This window comes from Rhododendron vialii, chromosome 3a (genome assembly GCF_030253575.1).
Source record: "Rhododendron vialii isolate Sample 1 chromosome 3a, ASM3025357v1".
NCBI classification, from domain to species: domain Eukaryota; kingdom Viridiplantae; phylum Streptophyta; class Magnoliopsida; order Ericales; family Ericaceae; genus Rhododendron; species Rhododendron vialii.
In genome coordinates this window covers 23,365,997-23,388,991 of record NC_080559.1, presented here as the reverse complement: position 1 = coordinate 23,388,991, position 22,995 = coordinate 23,365,997, and the positions used below count along the sequence as shown (strand labels likewise).

The following is a 22,995-nucleotide window of genomic DNA, read 5'->3' as shown; positions in this document are numbered from 1 at the left end:
AGTTTCCGTTGGAATGTTCCTCGACGTCTATCTCGCCGTTAACGGCGGTCGTGGACATGCCGTGTATGGGGAAGTTGAATTTGCAAGGGATTTGAACCAGTAGCATCTTTCCTATTTTCGCTTACAGAAATTACGAGAAATTTTTCAGTGCGGAGCACGCATCTCGGCCGTCCAAACGTGTTTTAGATGGCCCAAATTTGTTTGGGTTTGAGAGAGTGTTTTGGTAATTTTACACTCAAAATTTATCCAAATATATTTGGACAGTCCAAAACACGTTTGGACAATCGAAATGGTGCTCAGCACCATGTGGGCAAGGATATTTTTATCCGAATTAATATGAGTCGGGACTATTTTAAAGATATTGAATAGAAATAATAGGTGGAGGACTATTTTAAAATCAAAGCTAAAAAAAGAAAAGAATTGGGATCTAAAACCCCCCTTATTTAAAGTGAGTTGAGGAACGGGGCCTTAGTGGTCTGTTGTCTCCAATAAGTGTCATTTTTGGAGCACAACAACGTTAATTGGGCCGGTAGAATTATTAAGCATGTAGATGAATTTCTCTATAATTGGAGTACTGGAGGCTGGCCGGATATGCGCAATGCATTTTGATAAAAATATATATATTACTAAAAAATAAAGACGACTCTGGAATTGGTTGTACCGAGATTATAATGAGTCAAAGTAGATTCTTATACATAGAAATCTTGATAAAATACGTCAAAGAAGGAAGAGAGACGACACTAGAATTGGTGGCAGTGCACATAGATTAATATAATGAGTCAAAATAGATTCTATGAACTTGAATTTTGATAAAATATATACAGAATATGGACACAGCGATCCGATAAAATCTAAAAAAAGTAGGATACGAGTACGGCTAAGGTTTGTTAGATCAAATCATATTTTCATAATTTTCTAGAATTATGTTACGTATAATCACAAGAATGGTGGTAAACCATTTTATTTTTCTTATGTAAGTTTTCAAGTTTATTTGGTTTGTTAATTATTAAAATCTAAAAGTTGTAAATCACACGTACAACGCAATTAGGATATCAATTAATAAACCATATAGAGTAAGTAAACTATCAAAATTCGTTAATTTTCTCTATTCCATACAATTTTACTCTAGCACCATGCAACAAGTGCTGGAATTTTGGTTTCACAAAGTTTGGACATGTGATCTAGAGTATTCAAAAAGTATCCGATAATTCGAAAATACAAAATATCAAATTTTCTATTAGGGATACATATACGGAGTATCGATATCTGATACGGATACGATACCAACACGACGACCATCTAGAAGTACCCTGCTTCATAGTCTTTATTTATTTATTTTTGATCGGCGAAAAAGGAAAGATTTTATTAATCATTTGAACAAAGTTACAACGATTAAAAGGATCCAAAGATAAAGGCATCATAATGAGAAAAAATTGACATCTCAACTATGTTAGCATCCCACCCCTCGATAATCATAGCCCAAATTGGTCTTAAATTTTGGGTATATAAGGCCATCTATACTGATGCATGATGGGCTAGTACTGGAATATCAACTTTTTCTTTTTCAAAAAAAAAATTTGATCGGCATTTTCTTTTCTTTTTCAAAAATTGCATTATAGAAACGGGACCTAAAAGAAGGCAAGTTGTCAACTGAACACCAAAAAACCCACAAGAGCCAACATAAAACAACCAAAAACCTAAGCGAACCTTAGACCCTAAACAAGACCCCATCATCAAACAACTGAAACACTGGAGAGCCAAACAGGGGAAGTTGGGTAATATCCTAACGGGAAAAAAGATGAACATTTTAACCTAGTACTGAGGGTGGGAGATGGTTGCAGAATTTTGTAAAGATGCGAAAACTGAATGCGGGAGGAGGTGTTTTGAAATGGGATACTTTGGTGAAGTGGGTGAGTTGTCATTTTTGTCTCTGTGCAGTTTCTTTTTGTCAAGTCTTAGTAAATGGTTAGTTTAGGGAATTTGAAAAGTATACACAGTTAAAAAAAAGAAAAAGAAAAAGAAAAGAGAACACCGAATATCAAATATGTATTCTCCCTTTTCTATTATTAGAATAAATAATTTGATTGGTTTAAGCTTACGCCGATGATTTTGAGATTTTAAAATTAATAGCTCAGATAATCCTTCAAATTTAGGTTTCTGGTAGCTGATAAAATATCTATTCAAAAGTGGAATTCTCATTTCCCATTCACCCTAGTCCTTCACTCTAGTGATATTCCCATTTCGATGTTTTTCTACAATCGGGTATATATTTAGGCTAATATGCCTAGCCTAACCAAACCGAACCTTATGTTTCAATCACTTAGGATCGACTAGACTAATATATGCCTACCTCGATTAATTCTGAGACTCTGAATGTAAGATTTTGGATTCCTCTAAAGACCTCAAGAATCTTTTCTACTGACCATGCATGAGAGTCCAACATGCAGTCTCACAATATGCATGTTCAAGTTTGGTTCATTCATGAATGCAAGTGAAGTGGAGTGGAGTAGTGTAGGGTGCCTCCATTATACTCTCATGCACATGGGCAAAGTTCAATTTCCATAAGCATCCAGCCCCCTCCCAAATTCCCTTAGGATAGAATATATTAGGATTAACAAAGAAAAATAAAAGTTTGGTTCATGAAGAAATATCCATTCAAAAGGGAATTGTCATTTGCCAAACTGAGGAAAATAGAATTAATTAATGGTCACTCTCGCAGAGATCATGCATTTCACAAGCTTTTCAAGGCCGTTGAATATCTCAGACTAGTAAATTATCCATGTCTATGACACTATCAATGATGATCCAATCACATAAGTACCAGGTTGCAATGATAGCAACCAAATTCAATTATATTCCAAACCATCAAGTTCAAACTTATACCATTATGCCTTCATGAGATCCAAGTTCAAACATGCATGACATTAAAAATACTAAGTAATTAATAGAGTTCAACTCATACTCAAATGCACCGAAAAAGAGGGCTCCACATATGTCGTATTTTGCAAATTAAAGAACATTTGATTTCCCATCTTCAAAAAACTTTTGTCTTCATCAATCTTCAACTATATTGAAATTTTCTTTTCAATCACGCTCTTAGAAGTTTTTATATCGGCACATATGTACTCCATCCAAAGTGAAGAATTAGAAACATGAAGAACTAAATAAAAACATTTACATTTTACAAAAGTAATAAATTGGTAAATATTATATCACCACATATTAACCTACGTACGTACTTCTACTTACCATCTGAAAACATGCCCATTGTATGCATAAAATGAGTATCTGAACCTCTTCTTCGAGCTATGTATGACTGCTACTATTCTTTACAAAGAACAAATCAATTGGTGATACAAAACGAAAATGTTGTATTATTTCAGAAATAGAATATTCAGTTTTTGTTATTTTGGTTGCAAATTCTCCTAGAAGATTCCAATGTAGGCATTGTCTGTTTTGGCGTGTTTCTTTTATTCTCTGGAAGTCAAATTTTGAAATATCTCAAATCGTTTAATTTTTGTAATTTTTTAGTCAATTAATTGGATATTCACCGAGATTCAGCTTCATCTTTTGCTGAATCTTTTTTTGTCTTTTTCTACTATAAAAGGAGTTATAGGGTGGCATTAGGATTCAGTTCTCGATTATAGAATAGAGAAATATCAAAGTCTAAGAGAAGATCTTCTTTGTTCTCAAAAGTCGGAGGCGGCGGCACCGCCGGCTGCCCTTAATTAGATTGTCCACCTACCTTAAAAAATGGGAGCCAATGGCATGACATCCTTATCCCCTAATCAACAATCACCATAAGCGCGCAAGTAAAGTTCTAAACAAAACATCAAAAATAGACAAACCTTTAGAATTATTAAATAAAGTCAAACTGAAACTCAAATGTAACAAAAAAAAGAGGGCTCCACAATGGTCGTATTCTAAAAAGGGACATTTGATTCTCTATCTTCAAGAAACATTTGTTTTCATTATTCGTCAACTATATATCTTGAAATTTCTTCTACGATCACCCTTCCAATAGATTTTATATCAGCCAACGTACTTCATCGATCCAAAGTGAAGAATAGTCAAAGGCGGCACCGCCGGCTGCCATTAGATTCACCGATCTTGGGATAATGGAGAAATTTTTGGGCACCGAGTGAGTACCACGCGGCCGCACCGACGTGGTGCCCACTCAGTCCATCCGGACCATCTAAAAGTGTGTTGAATGATCCGGATTGAATCTCTCTCTCTCTCTCTCCTTTCACCTCACCATTCTTCTCCTCTTTCTCCCTCTAAATTCGATCGAAGCTATCCAAAATCGAAATGAACGACTCAAATACGTCAAGTGGGCACCATCTCGTACCCACCCGGTCTTGAAAAAATCCTCAGGAAAATGGGAGCCAATGGCCTGACATCATCATCCCCTAATCAACAATCATGATAGCAAATAAAGTTCTGAACAAAACATCAAAAATAGATAATTTGGCAAAGCCAATATTTGGTTTATTAACCTTTTTGGTTCCCAAAGTATTGACTTCATCTCATTTTGTCTCCATTGAAAAAAAAAAAAAACATATTTTGTGAAGGGGGAACCACACAAATACTAACATTTTCTTTGTTGTCTTGTGTGCGTCGGACGCTACCATTGTGCCTCATTCAATGTACGGGACAATACAAAACGCTTCAAGCAAACTTTCTTTTTTTTTTTTGTGGTTCTGCGCATCAAACGGGCACAACGCTAGCGTTCGGTACCCGCAAAGACGAAAAAATGTCGAATCAGTTTTCGTGTTTTTCACCATCTAAAAAAAATGTTTATTTATTTATTTTTTTGTGTTCATCCGTGCATCGAAAAAGGAGTTAAAAGGTAGACCACCTGGTCCCAAATCGTTGTTTGAGTAATGATTTCAACGAAAGCTAATCCCAGAATGAGGGCACTACTAATTTGTACTAAAATTTAATCTGGAAGTTAGTGTAAAACCCCACGAATTCTTGTGTCAACTTTTACAATGTATCCATTCTCGTAAAGATTTGATTATATTGTTTTGTCGAAGTTGGATCTTCAAGTTTTATAGTTAAAAAAGAGACCAAATTAAACCAAAAAGAAAATAAATTAAAGAGAAAAATGATTTTTGTTTTGGAGACATGCTTCCCATAAACACCATTGGTTGTAATGTGATTCTCCTTGCACCATATGTGTGGAACATTTAATCATGAAATGGGTCCCACACATATGATGAACGAGGTGTGGTCGGAAAGTGATCGATAGAAGTGTTCCTAGACTTATTGAATTCCTTTAGTTAAGTTTTGAGAGTGTTTTCGTAGACACGAAAGAAAACCTTGGACTCATTCAGGCCACGGCTTGATAGTTCCAAACCTGTGTGAATACATACATGTTAGGCCCACGTATGCTGTGGCAACTTTGGGCCCTCCTCTATCATGAGCCTACACTGGGCCTAAAACTGGATTGTCTCGCCGTCGTCATTGGACTTGTCTAATTAACTTAAGCCATGGCTTACTAGTGTGGGGTGGGGCGGGCCGGGGTGGTGGTGATTTTTGGTTGTGTGCTTTTTCCCTTAAAAACTTCGGTTGATTATTGTTGGTGCTGGTGTGGTGTGGTTTACGATCGATAGTACCGACGATCCGAAAAACCGTTTTACGCCACGGAAAAAGAATTCCCAATTTTTTCTGGCGACGAAAACATATTCTATCGACTCTAGTTTTTCATTACAGCAAAGGCAAATACCAGAACAAGGAAGAAAAACTATACCGAACTTTCAAAGGCCAAATTCTTTCCGTGGGGGTCTCATAGACCTTGGGCACAAGTGGACACTCAACAATACAAATTTGGGCGTTGTTTAATGGGTGGGTCAATATCAATGAAAAGCAATATATTGCACCAATCAGTTTTCATTGAGGAGTGGCAAAAGATACACTATAGATGTGCTTCTCAATTACCAATATTTTAGCAATGTTTGGTCAGAATTGGACGGTAAGGGAATCTCAGTATAGACCGGCACCATAATAACAAATTCGATAGGACGATTAAAATTAGCTATTGATAGCAAAGCAAAGATATGGGCTCATGTAACTAGGAATACAATATGTATATATGTATGCTCGAGTTCTATTATCGGCTATGGGTTCAAATCTAAGAGAAATTCTAGAGAATGTATGCCTTTTTTTTTTTTTTTTTTGTCTAGTCTGAATGATGAGGAGAAAATAAAAATTGGGTCAAAAGAAAGTGCTATTTTAATGTCTAAAAGTTTATATTTTTCTAATGTTTTAATCTCTAGTGAACAATTTTTATGCAATATATGATCAAATATTTACTTTTGTACGTAGTTGGTCTTGAGTGGAGAAATCCAAAACAAGTAAAATATGAAGCAGATTTTAAAAAAGTTCACGAAGTAAAAAAATGAACGAAGAGGGTAGAGGGGCACATCCGCCAATAATGCTGAGATAAATAATCTCTACCATTTTGGATTATTAGCAAGGACAGTGGCGCATTAGTAGGAAAATTTGATGGTACTGCTCCTGGAGCATGGCCAAATGGCGCTCCACTGCCCTAACCAGTAACCACACACACGATCAGATTTCACAGTTTAAGTGCATGAACCGAACATCATCGTGCGGTGATTAAAGATTTTGGAGTGCCGCTCGTCCATACTCTTAAGAGCACTCAATAATTAGTCCATTAGTAGAGGCGCACAAATTTCATAGAACATCTGAAAATCAACCAGAGATATTCTGTTGGGTCGGTATCTCTCATGTCTTAAAGCCCCACTTTCCAACTCAATAACGTGTAATCATCAAAATCTCCAAGTGATTTCTAAGGTTCAAGACCCCAAAAATAAAAAATAAATAGAAAGTAGTTTCCATTTAATTTTAGACACAAATATTTATCTCGGAAGGACTCAAACTCCAATTATATTAGTTAATTATACTACTACTACTTGTTAAACAAACTTTTTTTTTTCCCCACTAATGGTTATTACTTTCTTCTTTATGCAGAGTTAATTCGGCGTGAAAAAATGGCATGATGGTATGTTGATTCAGAGTTTGATCTGGTGCCTGCCATGTGTTCCCGGAACACCTAGGGCTTCGAACTAATCAAATCGTTCGTGAGCAACTCGAAGCTCAGATCGTCTCGGATCGGCTAGTTATAGAAATCTCGTATTGTGAAGGAATTGAGCTTGGCTTGTTAAAACCTCGGCTCGTTTAGTAAACGAGTTGAACTAAATAACTAGAGAAATTTATTGATAGGTCCACTATAGACATTTCATAAGTTCATAAGTTCACCTAATAGTTTTATAATGCTACGAGTCCACGCAATCTAAACCCTAAGGTACCCTATGAAAGTGCCTAAAATCCTAAACCTTATGAAAGTGTCTAAACCACGAAAACCATATAATAGAAAAGTGCACCATAAAACCCTATAAAAGTACTTAAACCCTAGGATAGCCTACACTAGGGTAATCTATCATATCCTAGGGTATCCTATAATAAAAAAATGCACCTTAAAATCTTATGAAAGTGTTTAAACCCTAGGATACCCTACCCTACTTTAGGATACCTTTAAATGGACTTGAGACCTTACAAAATTAATTGGTAAACTTGTAAGCTTATGAAGTTTACATAATAGATCTAAAACTAATTTTCTAAAGAAATTATAAAGCTCGACTCGACTCGACTCGTTTGCTCCTCTGCAGAATACCTAATAAATTAATGAATTTTTAATAGGGAGGATAGTGGTGAGGAAGGTAGGTAAGGGGTGTGCACGAGAAAGAAAAGGATAAAATGGTAAATTCCATAGTTTGGTCGTACTGAGAAAAAGAAAGGGGGCGTGAATAGAATTTTCCATCTGTATTGACATTTGACACTGTAGATTGAGAGAGAGAGGGTCCCGTGGTTTACACGTCTGCTGAAGTTCCCTTCTTCAATTCAACATGGGAAAAAGTGTCTGATGTATATACATATCCACTATTTCATTTTATATATATATATCTATATGTATATGTATATTTACAGGTAATACTATATGCATAGGTGGTACTCCAGATAGCTTCCTTTCCCCACATTTCCCATTTCTTGAAATTTCTGTCCTCCAAAAGTAAGTTGATTAAAAATTCTCCCAAAGATTCCCTTCGGTGCCTTCACCCTTTTGTACACTTCCGTTCGATTTCTTCAACGCCAAGTACAATAATGTCCTTTCACACCACCGTCGATCTTTTCTTCATTTCTTATTAAACTCAATTCATGCTCATAATTATAAATTATTGGTATTCTTTTATTAGTAAAACCCTGCTCATCTTTTTTCTTTCTTTTGCTCTCGAATTCTCTTGATTTTGACAAAGTCTGGGCTTTGGCGTTGAAGGGTGTTAGGTGAAATCAGGTTTTTAGAGAGAGAAAGAGTGGGAAGACTTCTCTTCTAGTCTAGAGAGAGAAAAGGGAAGAGGTGGGGGAGAAATGGGGAGGCTGTTTGTGGTGACTCTTGAGGGGAAGATCTACAGCTGCAAGCACTGCCGAACGCATATATCTCTCTCCGAAGATATCGTTTCCAAGGTTTTTCCTTCTCTTTTTTTCTACTTGTGATCGGTCTGTTTTTATTTATTGGCTCTAATTGTTTGTCAAAGTTGTGTATGGTTTCTGATTGATGATTGGATTACTGTGTATCTCAACTCAATTCACTCCTTATTGAGTAGTTACACTAAATTCATCTTCATAAAATACTCAAACTAAAAATCAATGTGTAGGATCAAAAATATATACTTCAAAACTATGTTTTCCTATTTACTAATAACATCAAATCCAAATTGATTAATACTAGTATGCATGATTCCTGTTGAAGGCCCTTGAAATTCGTCAAATGATGAATCATCCAGGTGATTGCCCAAACTCAAGATTTTTGTACATGAAAATCGCCATAGAATCTGTTTTTGGAAACGAAGTCTTGTTGAATAGATACAGATGTGCAAATGACAGCTTGATTCTTTGTGGTCTGCTCCTGATTTTTTCATTTAGCCGGTATTGTATGATAGACATGCTTTTTTTTTTTTTTGGAGGGGGGAGGATTCCAACTCCTCCCAACCAGAAAATGAGGAAAGACCCTTTTAGGCCCTTTGTCCTTTGACTTTGAATTTGCTATCGCTAATTCTCCTAAGCTAGGCTCAAGATTAAGCTTACCCAGTGGAACTCTGTGATGACCAATTTGGCCTTAACACGGAGCATGGTGACCGAAGGACGGATGTAACAAACCAAAAAAAGTTCAATGTTCAATGTTAGATGTGATATATTCTTGACATGGAAGCTCTTTGTAGGCCTTGTTATTAGGCAATTTTCTCAGAATTTACAATAGATCTTAATTGGGTAATTCTAGCTTGTTGAGCAATGCTACATCAGTGGTGTAGAGTTTTCTTGACATTGTAGACAAAATGTAAAATTATAGTTTGCTTAGAGCTTGGGAAAGCTCCTTGTTGTGTGACTATTTTCGTTTTTGTAGCACGGACACGGATACGGACACGGGACACGGCAATTCTAAAAAAATGGGGATACGGACACGGCGGGGGACATGTCACATGTATAAATATATATATATATAATACACACACACACACAAATTATCAAGTGAGGGATCCCTCACTTTGTTAAAATGCGGGACTTTCATTTCCCGATCAAATTTTGAAAATCCGAACCGTTCAATGTGTGCAGAACGTGATTTTAAGGGATCCCTCACATGTATAAATATATATATATATATATATATATATATATATATATTTGTCCTTTTCTTCCACTATTGATGAAGACATGTCCTATATGAATATATAAGATTACCATGATCCAAATAAAGGCATAATTACAATTTAACCCAAATATTTTTGAATAATTTCATATTAACCCCTCAAAATTAAAAATATATATTACATTTTGACCCTCAGCTGTGTCCCCGGCGTGTCCCCCACGTGTCACCCATCAAAAAATAATAAAAATTATTGGGCACGCCACATGGTCCAATACGTATTTGGGCGTGTCCCCGCCGTGTCCCCGTGTCCAATACGTGGACACGGCGCCCTTTTGGAGTGTCTGTGCTACATAGGTTTGTGTGGTTTCTGGTTTTTATTATTTTAAATGGAGAAATCCTCGGTCCTTGATCCATTCCATTGGAGGGCAAAAGCTGTAAGATGAATAGGGCCAAGCGGTGCCATGATATCAAATGAAAAAGTCCTCAATTTCTTTCTGAATTTGAAGTTGAGCATTATGTGGCTAAAGGTGATATGATCCTGTTGTTGCCTTACATGAACAAATTTTATAGATCTTTTTTGGAGGAACATTGGATCATAGGGATGACGATCCTCTTAAATAGTATGTCTAATGGAAGAACACCTTGCAAAATGCACATTGTCCAATAGCCACTGATGTATATGCAAAACTCCCTGATAATGATGTTGCATTTGCAAAACTCCCAGATAATGATGTTTCTGTCGAGTCTACTTTACAGCTCTAGTGCTTGAATGTTGAGAATGTTTTAAAGATTTACTACATACAAGGCCTTACTGTGTTTCCTATTTGGTTATTTTTGGGGGGATTTTGGCTCTGATCTCAAGTTCATGCTTATTAAGAATTTTCTTGATAAACAAAATTTCTGACGTAGTGTTTTACCTTCTCTTTTTCCACCCAGTCTTTCCACTGCAGGCATGGGAAGGCTTATCTCTTCAGTAAGGTGTAAGTTATTCTTGATTTTGGGCAATCATGAATATATCTAATCACAAAACTCATCGTTATACTGTAACGCCCCAAGCAGACCACTGGTCCAATACCTTGATTGATCCACAAACCACACCACATGGCCCAAAAGCTTAAGCACACGGTACTAGTAGTAGCCCACAAGGTTTGTTATATGCCCAAAATCATCCATGTAGACTTCCAATGTGGGATGGAGTGTTACAATACAAGCATTTCAGCAACAATAATTGTTAATGCTAGCCCACCCATGGAGGGTGTGGTATCAAGCAATATGTCAACCAAAGATTCAACAGAATCGATCAAGGCTAACTCGCCCAATACCTTGATTTTGATCCACAAGCCACACCACATGGCCCAAAAGCTTAAGCACAAGGTATTGGGCCAGTGGTTTGCTTGGGACGTTACATATACAACTTCGTATGGACTTCTTACAAGAGATTTTGACAGAAAAATGGGTTGTAGTCGGTGGAAGGGAAAAGGATTGGCAATGGTAGTTCCTTGCTTTCTTAAATGCATGGTGGATACAGACATTTGACTCCATTACTTGCTTAATTTTGTTGTGTAGCATCCGGTTAAACTGTATGGGGAATGAGTATGAGCGCTCCTTCATCTGTTTCATTTGCTGTTAAGTTACTCTATAAAAAATAAATTAGAAAAAACTTGGCATTCCCCTGAAAATGTCGAGGAATTTTATTCTCTTGCTCCAGTAAGAGGTGATTCCTTTGCTCACATTATATGCTTCCTGCCAAAGATGAGAAATTCTGGGTCTTAAAGCAGTAGTTTGTCACTTCATCCTTCATAATTTGTATGTTCAATTGCAAGCAGAACAAGAGAATAGAATATGACTAGGGAATTGCGTTATTGAAAATTTCGTAAACAAAATGAAGAATCGAGTATTGAGTACTTTTGATTGGTATGATTGATGTTGTGCATTTACATTCCAGTGCTGTGATATTTCGATGTTCTTATATTTCTAATCTTCCAGAGTGAATGTCACTGTTGGAGAGATAGAAGAAAGGATGATGATGACAGGAATGCACGCTGTTTGTGACATTTTCTGTGTTGGGTGCGGGTCAATTTTGGGATGGAAATACGTAAGAGCCCGGGAGAGATATTAAGCCTTCTGTTTATGTGTTAGTTAAGGGAGATCGGTTTTACTTTGTGTAGTTACTTACATAGGCTTTTATTTTTCAGGAGACTGCCCATGAAAAGAGCCAAAAGTACAAGGAAGGAAAATCTGTCCTCGAGCGGTTAGTAGTTGAACTATTTCAAACAGTTGGAAATACTTTTAAGAATTCAAATGAGGAGTAATTTGTAGGGTTATTCCGCATCCCAAAGGAGGAAAAGGATGCACCGATTGAGATCATTTCTGTTTTTGTTGCATTGGGCAGGTTTAAGATTTCAAGCCCAGATGAAAGCAGGTACTGGGTAGGTCATGAAACACCTATTGGCAGCAGTGATGCCGACGATGTTTGATTACTATCACCTTTCATTGCAACTGTACATTATTGATCCCTAATTGTTCTTGATTAAACTTGTGAATTCTTGAATTCGTAATCTCAATTGAGGGTAGCTTCACCAAGTTGCCCCAAATAACATGTACTACCAAAGACTCCATTGTTCGTATGAACCACAAGACATCTGCGTTCTATTTAAACATTTTCTATTGCTATCTTGTATTTCTCCTTCCAGTGGTCATTGAAAATTTTCAGGAATCTCACGCTATATCGCAAGATAATTCTCATTTTCTTTCAAAGATAAGTAGAAAATAGAATTTTCTTATAAATCACTTATTTTTATCAAGATTGTTCATAATATTTGGATGATTTAGGACGATTACTCCCCAAATCTGTCGCAAATTAGGAGAATGTATTTCATGAAACTGCTACCTCATGTCGTCGACGTGGTATATAGCACTCTACTAACGCTTCAATGAAATTTGAAATTTGTGCATGCGTGAGACTTTGAGCTGTCCTGGTGGTTAAGACTCTGCCTTCCCGTGATGCCAAGTTTGAGTCCAATGCACAAAGCTTGCTCCATCTTCTTCCCCCTCTGCTGTTTATTTTCAACAGACAAAGACAAGCAATTTGCATATGGTCCACCATAACTGCCTAATTTTCAGACAGACCAACCCAATCAATTGTGCTCTAAGATATTATACGAGTGTGAGGACTCCCATGAACCACTCCATTCAACAGCTTGAGGAGAAATCAGATCAAAGGAGATGGTCCCGAAAAGAACAGGTGCCAGACACCATCTGGTCTGTCTTTTTGTTTTTGTATTGTTTGTTTACTGAACATACCTAGTCGTTGTTTAAAGGGCAAATTGTAGTTGTTGAGTTGTGGAGTACTTAATTAGCTATCACAAGCTGGCCAAGGTATGGAGATTGTAATTGTCAGTTTGAAAGATGACAGTAAAGGCACCCCCAGCTAACCAAAAAAAACCAATTTCTCCCAAAGCATCCGCGGATACGAAAAAAAGTGACTTACGAATTTAAAGTGAGTGACAAACTTCACTAACTATAACTAACAATGCACTGTTCAAAAAAAATTAACATTGTCGACTTTCAGGGAAAGATTCACTATGGTATAGCCCACAGTGCAGCAAAATTGAAATTTACACCCTACACGACTTTCATGGTAAAATTCTGGTTCCATGGACCTTTTACTCTGTCCCCTTGGTTCATAGGAGTACTTGCCTGTGGGAATTTACATACTCTGGGGGCATTAGTTGACAGATTGCAGCTGAAATTAAGTTCACCACAGCCAGACTATTGACAGTACTTCATATTCCATATTATGTGGGCTCAGTTGTCCAACAAATACATAGTTTCGCTGAAAGATAACACATTCAAATGCCGAAATATGTGCTCCATGAAACTTGTAATTCTATATCATGCAATAACGTGGATCAAACAAATGTGTGGAGAGAGAGAGAGAGAGAGAGAGAGAGAGAAAGAGAGTATTTCCAGAAGGTCCAGATAATTGTGTAAGTAGCCAATCCCAATTTACCAGTACAGATGGTTTATGGAGATTGAAATTAAACCTATCTACATCCAAGACACTCTCATTTTCCTCAACTCCAGACAACCAACTTGTCCCAACCAAGTTCATTTCAATCATCAGCAGAAGCGAACACATCACTTAACCTGCACACGTGTAGACAATCCATAGCTTAATCATGCAATCTGAAACTGCAACTGCTCATGAATCCGTATAAGCCTCGTGAAAAAACAACTCCATTAACAGCTACATTTTGGTCTCCTCGAATTCGGCAACCAAACATGATTTGGGCAGAATGTTGCCATTGGTAATAGAAACCTGTTATTTCAGATTGAGATCTGATAAATCAGTGCACTATTTACCGAATAACCCAAGCGAATAAACCATTTGCTTAGAAAGCTCTGTGCCCACAGCTCTCATGTATCTGTGCAACTGGGTTTCCAAGTAACGCCGTTCAGGGGGACCGAAGGCATGTTGTAGATCCTTCAACAAAAAGGAACATTGTGCCAATTACATCAAAACATGAGATGAAAAAGAAAACAAGAAAGGGAAAAACACAATACGAACAAGAAAAGTTGCACCAAGTATCACTTCCTTTCTTCTTCAAACTCGGGGTTTTCTAATTCACACATTGGAAGAATATGTCAGCAGTGAGTGCAAGGGTCAAAAGCAACGCACAGTCCAGGAGTAATCCAACTTTAGAGAGGTATAGGACCTTATAAAACTTCTCAATCAAGGCATCACACCCCATGAGCGACGAATGGAAGATTCACACCTCATTTTTTCCTTCCAACAAGAGGTAAAAGGGAAACCATATCCACTCAACAGATTCACATAATGGACCAAATATTCAACAGCGTTTGGCAAGGGCCAAACCCTCCATGAATATAGGATTCACATATTGGACCCAATATTCAACAGGTTAAGTGACCAAATATTCAACAGGGTTTAGCAAGGGCCAAACCCTCCATGAATATAGGTGGAATACCGAAGTATAGAACAGGCCCTCCACAAAGGCACACATGCAATAATTCAGGAATGGTAATTAAGGAGAATGGAAAAAAGCGAAAACTAAATAAGAACCCAGTCAATAATCATCTTCTCTTTCTTATTTACTTTATAATCATTTTGGCTGCCCTTCCTATTTTTTCAAAACCTGCAACTGGATCTTCAAAATATTTATTAAGAGAGAGGGGGAGAATTACAGTAATCTGGTAGGATGAGACACTTACTGAAAATGAGGGGGGAAAGAGCAAGGAAAAGGAAGAGCAGATTAGTAGTTACTCCCATGAGCCAGCACTATCAATCAACCAAAATAGTGGGACTCCGATGTTCTTTCCAATTTTTTTTTTCCGAATAGCAAAAAAAAGATTTTATTAATCAGATGTAGGTAATACATGCGATTAAAGGGACGATAGCAAAAGGCATCACAACGAGAGGGCAACATCCCAACGTGGTTGGCACCTTGCCTCTCGACAATCATAAGCTGCCTAAACCTCTCTTTTTCCTTGCTCCAGTAAAGAAACAAGAAAATATCTTCCCCTTCGTCACTTTTATCTTATTTGGTAACAAATAAAAATAAAATGGTATTTTCTCCTCCTCCATATCACATTTCAAAATCCTTCAAACACAATGGGAACATGAGATTGTGCATCACCAAAGTTATGCAAAAGACCATAGAGTACTCATACCTGATATCTTAGGCGAGATCCCTTCAACCCAATCAAAGTATCACCAACATTTCCGTCTTCTACTAGCACAGCAGTCAATCCACCAGATACTGAGCCTGATTCATCATCAGAATCCTCAAAATCAATTTCAGTCAATTCTTCATCTTCGTCAACACGAATATCATTCATATCTACTTGGACAGGGTCATCATGTTGCATTTCCATATTATCTTCAAGCGCTTTAGGTTCTGAGTACTCTCCATTTGGTAGTGCGGCAAAATCAGACAAGATGGCATAGGGTTTCTTATCAAGCAATGGCCTTGCAATCTCAAATGGCACCCACCTGCAGAAAAACTATGCCCTTGTCAGAAAAGAACGCCAAGAAAGCATGAAGCCCATGATGCCCACCACCAACTAAAACTTTAATGCCATTATAACACGGACACATGATGGGGACATGCCAAAGGTTTAATCAAAGCATCCCACCCCACAGAAGTTAGGCATCCTCAGTGGAACATTGGAAGCACCTTGCAGACTGAAAAGTGGGGTACTTCCAAATCCAGAAGCAATATACCATGTCTTACCACCAAAAAACCACAAATATGATCAGAAAAAACGGAGATTATACATAGATAAATATTTTACGAACTTACACTCCAAAAAATTTAGTTGGGCGGTTGTTAATGCAAATGAAGAACTTACTGGTAACGAAGAGGGCAGAGAAGCTCAGATGGGTGATAAGCTGCTTTATATCTCATCTTGTTGCAGGAGTGAATGTAATAGCCAAGATAATAATACTCTAGGCTTGGACACTTGAGTTGGTTCTCTTTCACCCAAGCTATTTCTTGCAAGGCTGAGTATTTGCCAAGTGATAGAGACGCAAAGTCGGGGTCCCAAAATAGATATTTACTTGACAAACATTTTGGAAGGATATCAATCACTCCAACTGCAACTAGCTGGCCATCAATCAAATATTGCTGATGGAATGAACCGAAGCCACATGGAGGAACTGTACCATTACCAAGTGATTGAACATCTACCAAGGGAGAGTCAACTAAAAATCTCTTATATGAGCTTTCTGTGACATGATCTGGCCTATCATTATGCACGTTAATCTGGTATCTCTGATACAAGGCAAATTCTTCTGGATCAAAACTTGACCTTTTCAAACGGAGCTCAAGCTTCTGACTTTTTCCCCTAGGACATTTAGAGACCTTCTTTGAACAACTCCCTTTAACTCCACTTCCTGAATAAGACTCTTTGGACTTGGAAACTTTTTCTACCACTTCATCCAACCAAACAACTTTATTAGCAGAATAGAAGTTAATGTGCCCATTGCAAGCTCTGATTGTAAGACCAGATATCTCAGACAACTGATTTAGTGAACTTGACAATTTTTCTGCAATTATGTTTGGCGAGAGCTCATCAGCCTGGCCACTATGTTTGGTGCTATCTCTTGATAACTTCACTTTGTGTGCTTCCTTCGCTGCCCGACTTACAGCAGCTGCAATCTGGAAGGAAATATTGGAGGAGAACAACAGATCCTCGGATCCTTCCACAAGCAACTTCCTTTTGGATGGTGCAACCTCTTTAACAGAAGCTTTTGGCAATTGAATATCATGGGGAAAGTTTTCACTTCCAACAAACGCATGTACTGCATTATTAATCTTGTCTGACAAATAATGCAGAAACTCTACATTCTTCTCTTCATTTTTACCTGCCAATGATTCCCTCGCTGCAGAACCTGCAATTTCAGCAGGGGCACCGCTGCATGAAGCCTCAGAAATGTTTGGCTCATCTATGAACTCCTCCCTCTTTTTCACATTCAACGTGCCATCTAGAAACCTATTAGTTAGTAGTTACTGCTGTCAGTACATTTTATGCAACATCGCTCTTCAAAGACGCTAACACATATACATGTATCTATGAAAGTGTGTTTCTATGTAACTTTTTCCCTGTGTCAGAAAGCTCCATATTACGCTTAACTTGATAATGAACAAGGATTAGCACATTGGGTGAAGAAAACCATCGCTATTAAAGTAAATCAACGCGTACTCATAAGGTAAACAAGAGTCCAAAAACAATCATCCCTAAAGAATGAAATGCCTTCAAACAAAAAACTCGTGAAGTTTCTTCAGAATTCTAACCTAGGACTAGATGCATCCAGACACAATTGCATGCATAAGAATGAAAGAACCTGAATATTAGAGAGGGAATATAAAAAGTACCTTTGCATCCGTTTAGAGACTCTGAGTTGCTCTTTTGAAGGGCAAAAATCACTTGCCTTTAAACGGATAGTATAAGCAGGGCAGCATGTCCTTTCCATCTCAGGTTTGTAAAGGAAACAGCCAGATCTTCTCCAACCTTTGTCGAGAAGGGCTACAAGTAACAACAGGCAAACATATAATGGAACCATTGAATATGCAGACAACAGAGCCAGCTCCCCAACCCGAGGAAAAAAGAATTACCAAATTAGTAGAGAACGAAAAAGCATTACTTCTGCAACTCAAACCTGAGACAAAACAAGAAGTCTATTGCCCGTGCAGGAGAGTGCACTCTGTAGAGTTTGCCTGCGCACATGTGTGTGTGTGTGTGTGTGTGAGAGAGAGAGAGAGAGAGAGAGATAACAAACCATGACACAATACACAAGTCCAACTATTGGGATGACAATTTAACAACACATCAGTTGATTCCAGTGGTGCCATTATTTGATGTACTCCACCAACGGGTACAAAGCAAGACAAAAAGAGTCAAAAAGCAACCATATCGACTCCCGACTAAGGATCCTTTATTCATATGCTTAACAAAACATGATAAGAAGCAAGAGTTACCTACCTTGATAGTGATCAACTGTCAAACTCTTTGCCCATAGACCTGCAAAATCAAGATGTACACATTTAAATATAAGTAAACCGCATGTAAACCTTATCCACTTCAGTGTAATTCACAAGTTCCTTCACATGAGTATAAAATATGGAATCAAGAATCAGGAAAAGTGGAAAACAGTGGATAAAAATAGGAACTTTTTTCGGACAGATAACAAATGAATCAAATGATGCATCTATTTCGAAACTGGAAAGCAGCACGGGAAAATTATGCAAAAGTTGAATTCAATATGGGAGACTTCCCAAAATGCCACTGACAGTGTGACCTACTATAGAGCATCAAAGTGGGGTCAGTATGATAGGGAATGGGTATAAATTAAATCAAGTAATGTTTGCCTGAAGACACTACTGCAACATTTGTTTTCGTAACCAAAACTTGTCAATCACATGTTCCAAACTTTCAAAAGCATCCTATGCAACCTAAAAGCTTCGTAACGAATTCAATACCAAAAGGAGAATGGTGGCATTGACGGAAAGAAGAAAAGAGATCTTGAATAATAAACCGCAAAGACCATGTTTATGTGTCTGCAGGTCCACGGCTACCTGTTCACTTCAGTTTTGTAAGCTCAAATCCTTCCATATCACGGCATCCAAAGTAAGTTTAGGTATTCCTCTTCCCCTAGCCCTACTATACACTACTATCATGACACTTTTCTTGAATACTATGTCTAAAGGTCTACAGTAAATATGTCCAAACCACCTTAATTTATTTTCTCTTATCATGTATAGGTACAACTCCTACCATGTCACGAATAGTTTTGTTTCTAATTCTATCACTCCTAGTCTTACCACATATCCATCTCAACATCCTCATTTCAACTACACTCATCTTACTCACTTGTTACTTCTTGATAGGAAAACACTCCATCCTGTATAATATCGCCAGTCTTATAGCAGTTCTGTAAAAAAATTCCTTTCAATTTTATAGGTATCCTTCGACCATGTTTGCACGTTGAACTATCAGCTCTCTATTGATTTTATGTACTCCATTTCCCAGTCCAAGTTCATAACTTTCCGGTGTGCCTCACTTCAACAAATATAAAAACCCATCTAAATTTACCTCCTTCTACATGTCACACAAGTAGGTTTTCTACAATTAATAGGTGGCAGAATCGTTAAACTTCTGGAGAGAAACAAATTAAGAGTAGAGAATTGCGAAATTCCAATAATCCATCGAACAAACCTCGTTCAACATATCAAAACTATCTCCAGCAGTCAACCAATCAAGGAATAAGACTATATCTAAACACGCGCGTATACATGCGAGTTACGAACACAATTGAGGCACTTACCGTGAGAAATACTGGTGTTTCCACCGGATCTGCAATACCCGCAAGAGCTTCTGCGGCGGCCAACATCGCCGACGACGCTTTCGCCTCTGTTGCTTCCGCCGCCGCTGCTACTACTGCTTGCGTCGTTCCTCCTCTTCTTCTCCGCCATTATTGACCTCTCTCCTTCAACTAGCTAAAGGAGAACCCACCTGGGATACAATCACACCAAGTACTCGCGCACGAACAGATCGTGGGGCCTGCCTCTCTCTAGAAATATGGCTGTTTCTCTCTGTAGAACGAAGGTCACAACTCAGGCTTCCAGAGCAATGAAGATCGCAAGTTGCGAATATACTTTGCGTTTAGGGGGCGTGTAGTCTGATTTTAAAATTATAAGTCGGATATTCTGCAAATAGTTGGGATACGAATAATTATCGAATATGCTCGAGGTACCGAAATTGGACAACTGCATGTGAGGCCTACTTTTGGATCTCATACATATAATTTAAATCGTTCATTATTTTTAAAATAAATTTTTGAATGTCCTTGTGAAAAATTTGTTCAATTGAATATGTGTAAGTCGTTGATCTATTCTTCCAAATTTCATTCAGAATTTTGGAATCTAAATGCAAAATTAAAATTGGATCAATAATTTACACATATTTAATTGAGTTGATTTTTTTTGAAGCCACTCAAAGAATTATTTCGAAACTAATGAACGATTTGAATTATTCGTGTCAAACTCAAAAGTGGACTTCAAATGCCGTTGTACATTTTTGGTACCTATAATGGGACTCCAACTTTTATTTTTATTTTATACAAACCTTAAATTTCACATAGTAATAAGTTAGTGCATTTTATTTTTGCGAAATTGTCACAGCATTATTTTATTATATTTAAACCCGGACCGGACCTCACTAACTCTATTTCAATTCCATTTTAGTCCGGTTCTATTGCTTTTGGGCCCGATCAGGTTTCACTTGGTTTTCATGGTCCAAACCACAACCAATAACATTGGGTGGTATGCCATAACACCCAAGAACGAAGAATGTGGTAATCTATACATGCAACATTGAAAATTCTGTCAAAAAAACACTTTGAAGGAAAATGTGTTTTAAGCGGGACCGTTATGACACCTTCATTCCGTCCTAGGAATTTTTCAGTGGTTGATAGGAAGATATACTCTCTTTGGAATTCATTTCTAAAAGTTAGCTTGGAACTTCTGAGCCTGGCTCTTATGTCTGTCTGCATCTCACGACCTGTATTCATATATTCTATTTGAAAGAACTCTGTTTCGCGTTCTTTGTCTGGTTTAAGATCTATTCCTTTTGCAACCTGATTTTGTACGTGTGTTTGCATTTGGTGAAGCTTCATCTTTTGTAGACTCAGCTGAGTCTTATCTGAATTTGGAACTGCTGATATATGTCCAAAAAGCCTTGGAGATTTAGGCACATCTCAGTGTTTTGCTAGTTTAATCGGAACTGGTTATTGCCCACTCGGTGCATGTTCTAGAGTTTGCTCGATACTCCAAAAATTGCTTTTGTCTGAAGTCTGTTGTGATCTTCAGAAAGAGCCTGTTTGATCAGCAGCCGACTTTGATGAGATTGTTTGCTATCTTGCCTGTGATCCAGTTCTCCTACTTTGAATCGAGTTTTATTTTATGAGAACATTTATCTGTTTAGGATTTGGATATCTCACTGAGGTGGAGGCATCGTTGTTTCAAGATAGAAGGTGACTTTTACCATAGGTGTTAAGTCCTAATATATTCTTGCCACTTTTCATACGTGCACATGTATTTTGGATTATTAGGAAACATTTTAGATCTTTTTGTAATTACCTTACATTTTTGAAGAAATAAATTATATGTTGCAGCAAGAATGGCAACGATCCAAGCATGAAAACAGCTCTCTCTCTCCTTCTAACCCTAAATGTGGGACTAGATTAACAGCTCTCTCTCTCTCTCTAACCCTAACTACAGACCCCTCCTAGTAGGGCGGCAGGAGGGGAGGGATTTCTGCCCCTCAAAGGTGTTTATCATCTCCAAATCTGGGAGTTTTTCCTCTTTTTCTCCTACATTTTCCCTCATCCTCCTCAACACCAGTGTGTTGCCGCTAGTGGTCAGCATCTTCCTTTATTGATTTGAGAGTTTTCCTCCCTAATCCACCAACCTCCAGTCACCTGTGTGTTGGTGGTTCATGGTCACCAGAGTTGTGTATTTTTGTGGTCAAGTTCATTAGTGGTCTTGTCAGGATGGAGGTCTGGCCTAGGGATGGTTTGTGACAGTTTGGAGTTCTTACAACTCGTCGTAAATTGGTGCGACTCGGCATAACTCGGTGGTGGGGCTACATCACAGGGTGACTTAGCGGCTGATTTTGACTGATTTTTTCTTTTTGTTTCCTTTTAGAATGTTGGGTGTTTCCTTTTTCTTATGATGTTGGGTGTTTCTGTTTTCCTCTGAATGTTGGTGGGTTTTTCTGTTTTCCTAGGTGCGAGTTTAGTTCCGAGTAACGTTGAGTTAATAATGTGGTGCACTGTGTGGCTTGTAAGTGTTTTGGAGGTGTAGGTGATCCCTTTGGAAGCCTACTTGTCTGATTGGCTATTCATTTCTTTAGACGAGGATGATAGTCTCTCCTTATTTGTAACGTTATTTTTCTATTAATGGAATTCCTATCATTTTGGGGAAAAAATATATAAAAATGAAAGCATTGTGAAATGAGTAACCCATTGCATCAAATAGCCCCTCCCAAATCTCTGACCCAAATTATGAAATTATTCTCTTCCGGTCTTTGGATGGTGAGAGAAGTTTCCCTTGTTGGTTGGACACCGCGCATATATTTCATCAATCACTAGTTTGTTGGCACTTAAATAAATGTTTGCAGTCAATTTCGCCCCAATCAATGGACTTTTAAACTAATTCCAGACTTTTGTTATTCTCTAAAATAATTGATATCCAAAGTTGAAAGCCTCAAGTAATACGTACTAGCAAGTAAACAAACCCAACGGTTTAAGTAATAAGGTTTAAACTAATCAAATGCAGCTTTCTCTCACACACAAAATGAGATCATAGACTTGTGGAAGACTTTTTCAAGGAAATGAGACTAAATTTATGATCTCATTAATGAAATAATATGAAAATATTGGATAATTTCTTTGAAGGATGTTTCAGATCACCAGAATGAGATATAAGGGCCAAGTTATGGGTAAATTTTTTTAGTATTTTAGGCTAAAAGTATAAAATAAAAAAAAAATTACTAAACAAATCGAAATTGTCTTTTTGTTCGTATTATCTTAATTCTTTTACTTATGGTCCTTTATTTATACTCTTTTCATTTTTCTCGTTTGATTAATCTATTTTTTTCTACAATAAGCTAAACAATACATTACTACTAAATATCAATAATTTATTTTCTTCACCAAAATATAATTTAGGCCAAAACTTAGC

The 22,995-nt window shown here is 37.5% G+C and overlaps 2 protein-coding genes across 5 annotated transcripts; one reads left to right on the top strand and one right to left on the bottom strand.

The window, feature by feature from the left end:
* The first annotated feature begins 7,977 nt into the window (after window positions 1–7,977).
* Window positions 7,978–12,407, top strand: LOC131320537 (protein yippee-like). 3 transcript variants are annotated; one of them, XM_058351264.1, is made up of 6 exons: window positions 7,978–8,179; window positions 8,360–8,547; window positions 10,664–10,707; window positions 11,714–11,822; window positions 11,923–11,978; window positions 12,120–12,407. In XM_058351264.1, the coding sequence occupies exons 2-6, from the start codon at window positions 8,452–8,454 to the stop codon at window positions 12,202–12,204; spliced, it is 390 nt and encodes a 129-aa protein (XP_058207247.1). In that variant the 5' UTR covers window positions 7,978–8,179; window positions 8,360–8,451; the 3' UTR covers window positions 12,205–12,407. The 3 variants fall into 3 exon arrangements, with proteins under 3 accessions (XP_058207247.1, XP_058207246.1, XP_058207245.1); XM_058351263.1 differs by having other exon boundaries at window positions 7,978–8,264; XM_058351262.1 differs by having other exon boundaries at window positions 7,978–8,547.
* Window positions 12,408–13,585: 1,178 nt separating this feature from the next.
* Window positions 13,586–19,921, bottom strand: LOC131320536 (arginyl-tRNA--protein transferase 2-like). 2 transcript variants are annotated; one of them, XM_058351261.1, is made up of 6 exons: window positions 19,578–19,921; window positions 18,236–18,274; window positions 17,629–17,779; window positions 16,103–17,245; window positions 15,422–15,743; window positions 13,586–14,048 (listed from the first exon to the last, which is right to left on the bottom strand). In XM_058351261.1, exons 1-6 carry the CDS (start codon window positions 19,723–19,725, stop codon window positions 13,977–13,979), a joined length of 1,875 nt encoding a protein of 624 aa, XP_058207244.1. In that variant the 5' UTR covers window positions 19,726–19,921; the 3' UTR covers window positions 13,586–13,976. The 2 variants fall into 2 exon arrangements, with proteins under 2 accessions (XP_058207244.1, XP_058207243.1); XM_058351260.1 differs by having other exon boundaries at window positions 13,586–14,213; window positions 19,578–19,920.
* Between the last annotated feature and the right edge of the window lie 3,074 nt (window positions 19,922–22,995).

Excerpts from the sequence above, each read along its gene's own strand:
- LOC131320537 (XM_058351264.1), top strand. The coding sequence starts at position 8,452 with ATGGGGAGGCTGTTTGTGGTGACTCTTGAGGGGAAGATCTACAGCTGC. Across the intron at positions 8,548-10,663 it reads CCGAAGATATCGTTTCCAAG|TCTTTCCACTGCAGGCATGG; the intron begins GTTTTTCCTTCT and ends TTTTCCACCCAG. Across the intron at positions 10,708-11,713 it reads GCTTATCTCTTCAGTAAGGT|AGTGAATGTCACTGTTGGAG; the intron begins GTAAGTTATTCT and ends CTAATCTTCCAG.
- LOC131320536 (XM_058351260.1), bottom strand. The coding sequence starts at position 19,725 with ATGGCGGAGAAGAAGAGGAGGAACGACGCAAGCAGTAGTAGCAGCGGC. Across the intron at positions 17,780-18,235 it reads GACAGTTGATCACTATCAAG|CCCTTCTCGACAAAGGTTGG; the intron begins GTAGGTAACTCT and ends TGTTACTTGTAG. Across the intron at positions 17,246-17,628 it reads GTCTCTAAACGGATGCAAAG|GTTTCTAGATGGCACGTTGA; the intron begins GTACTTTTTATA and ends ACTAACTAATAG.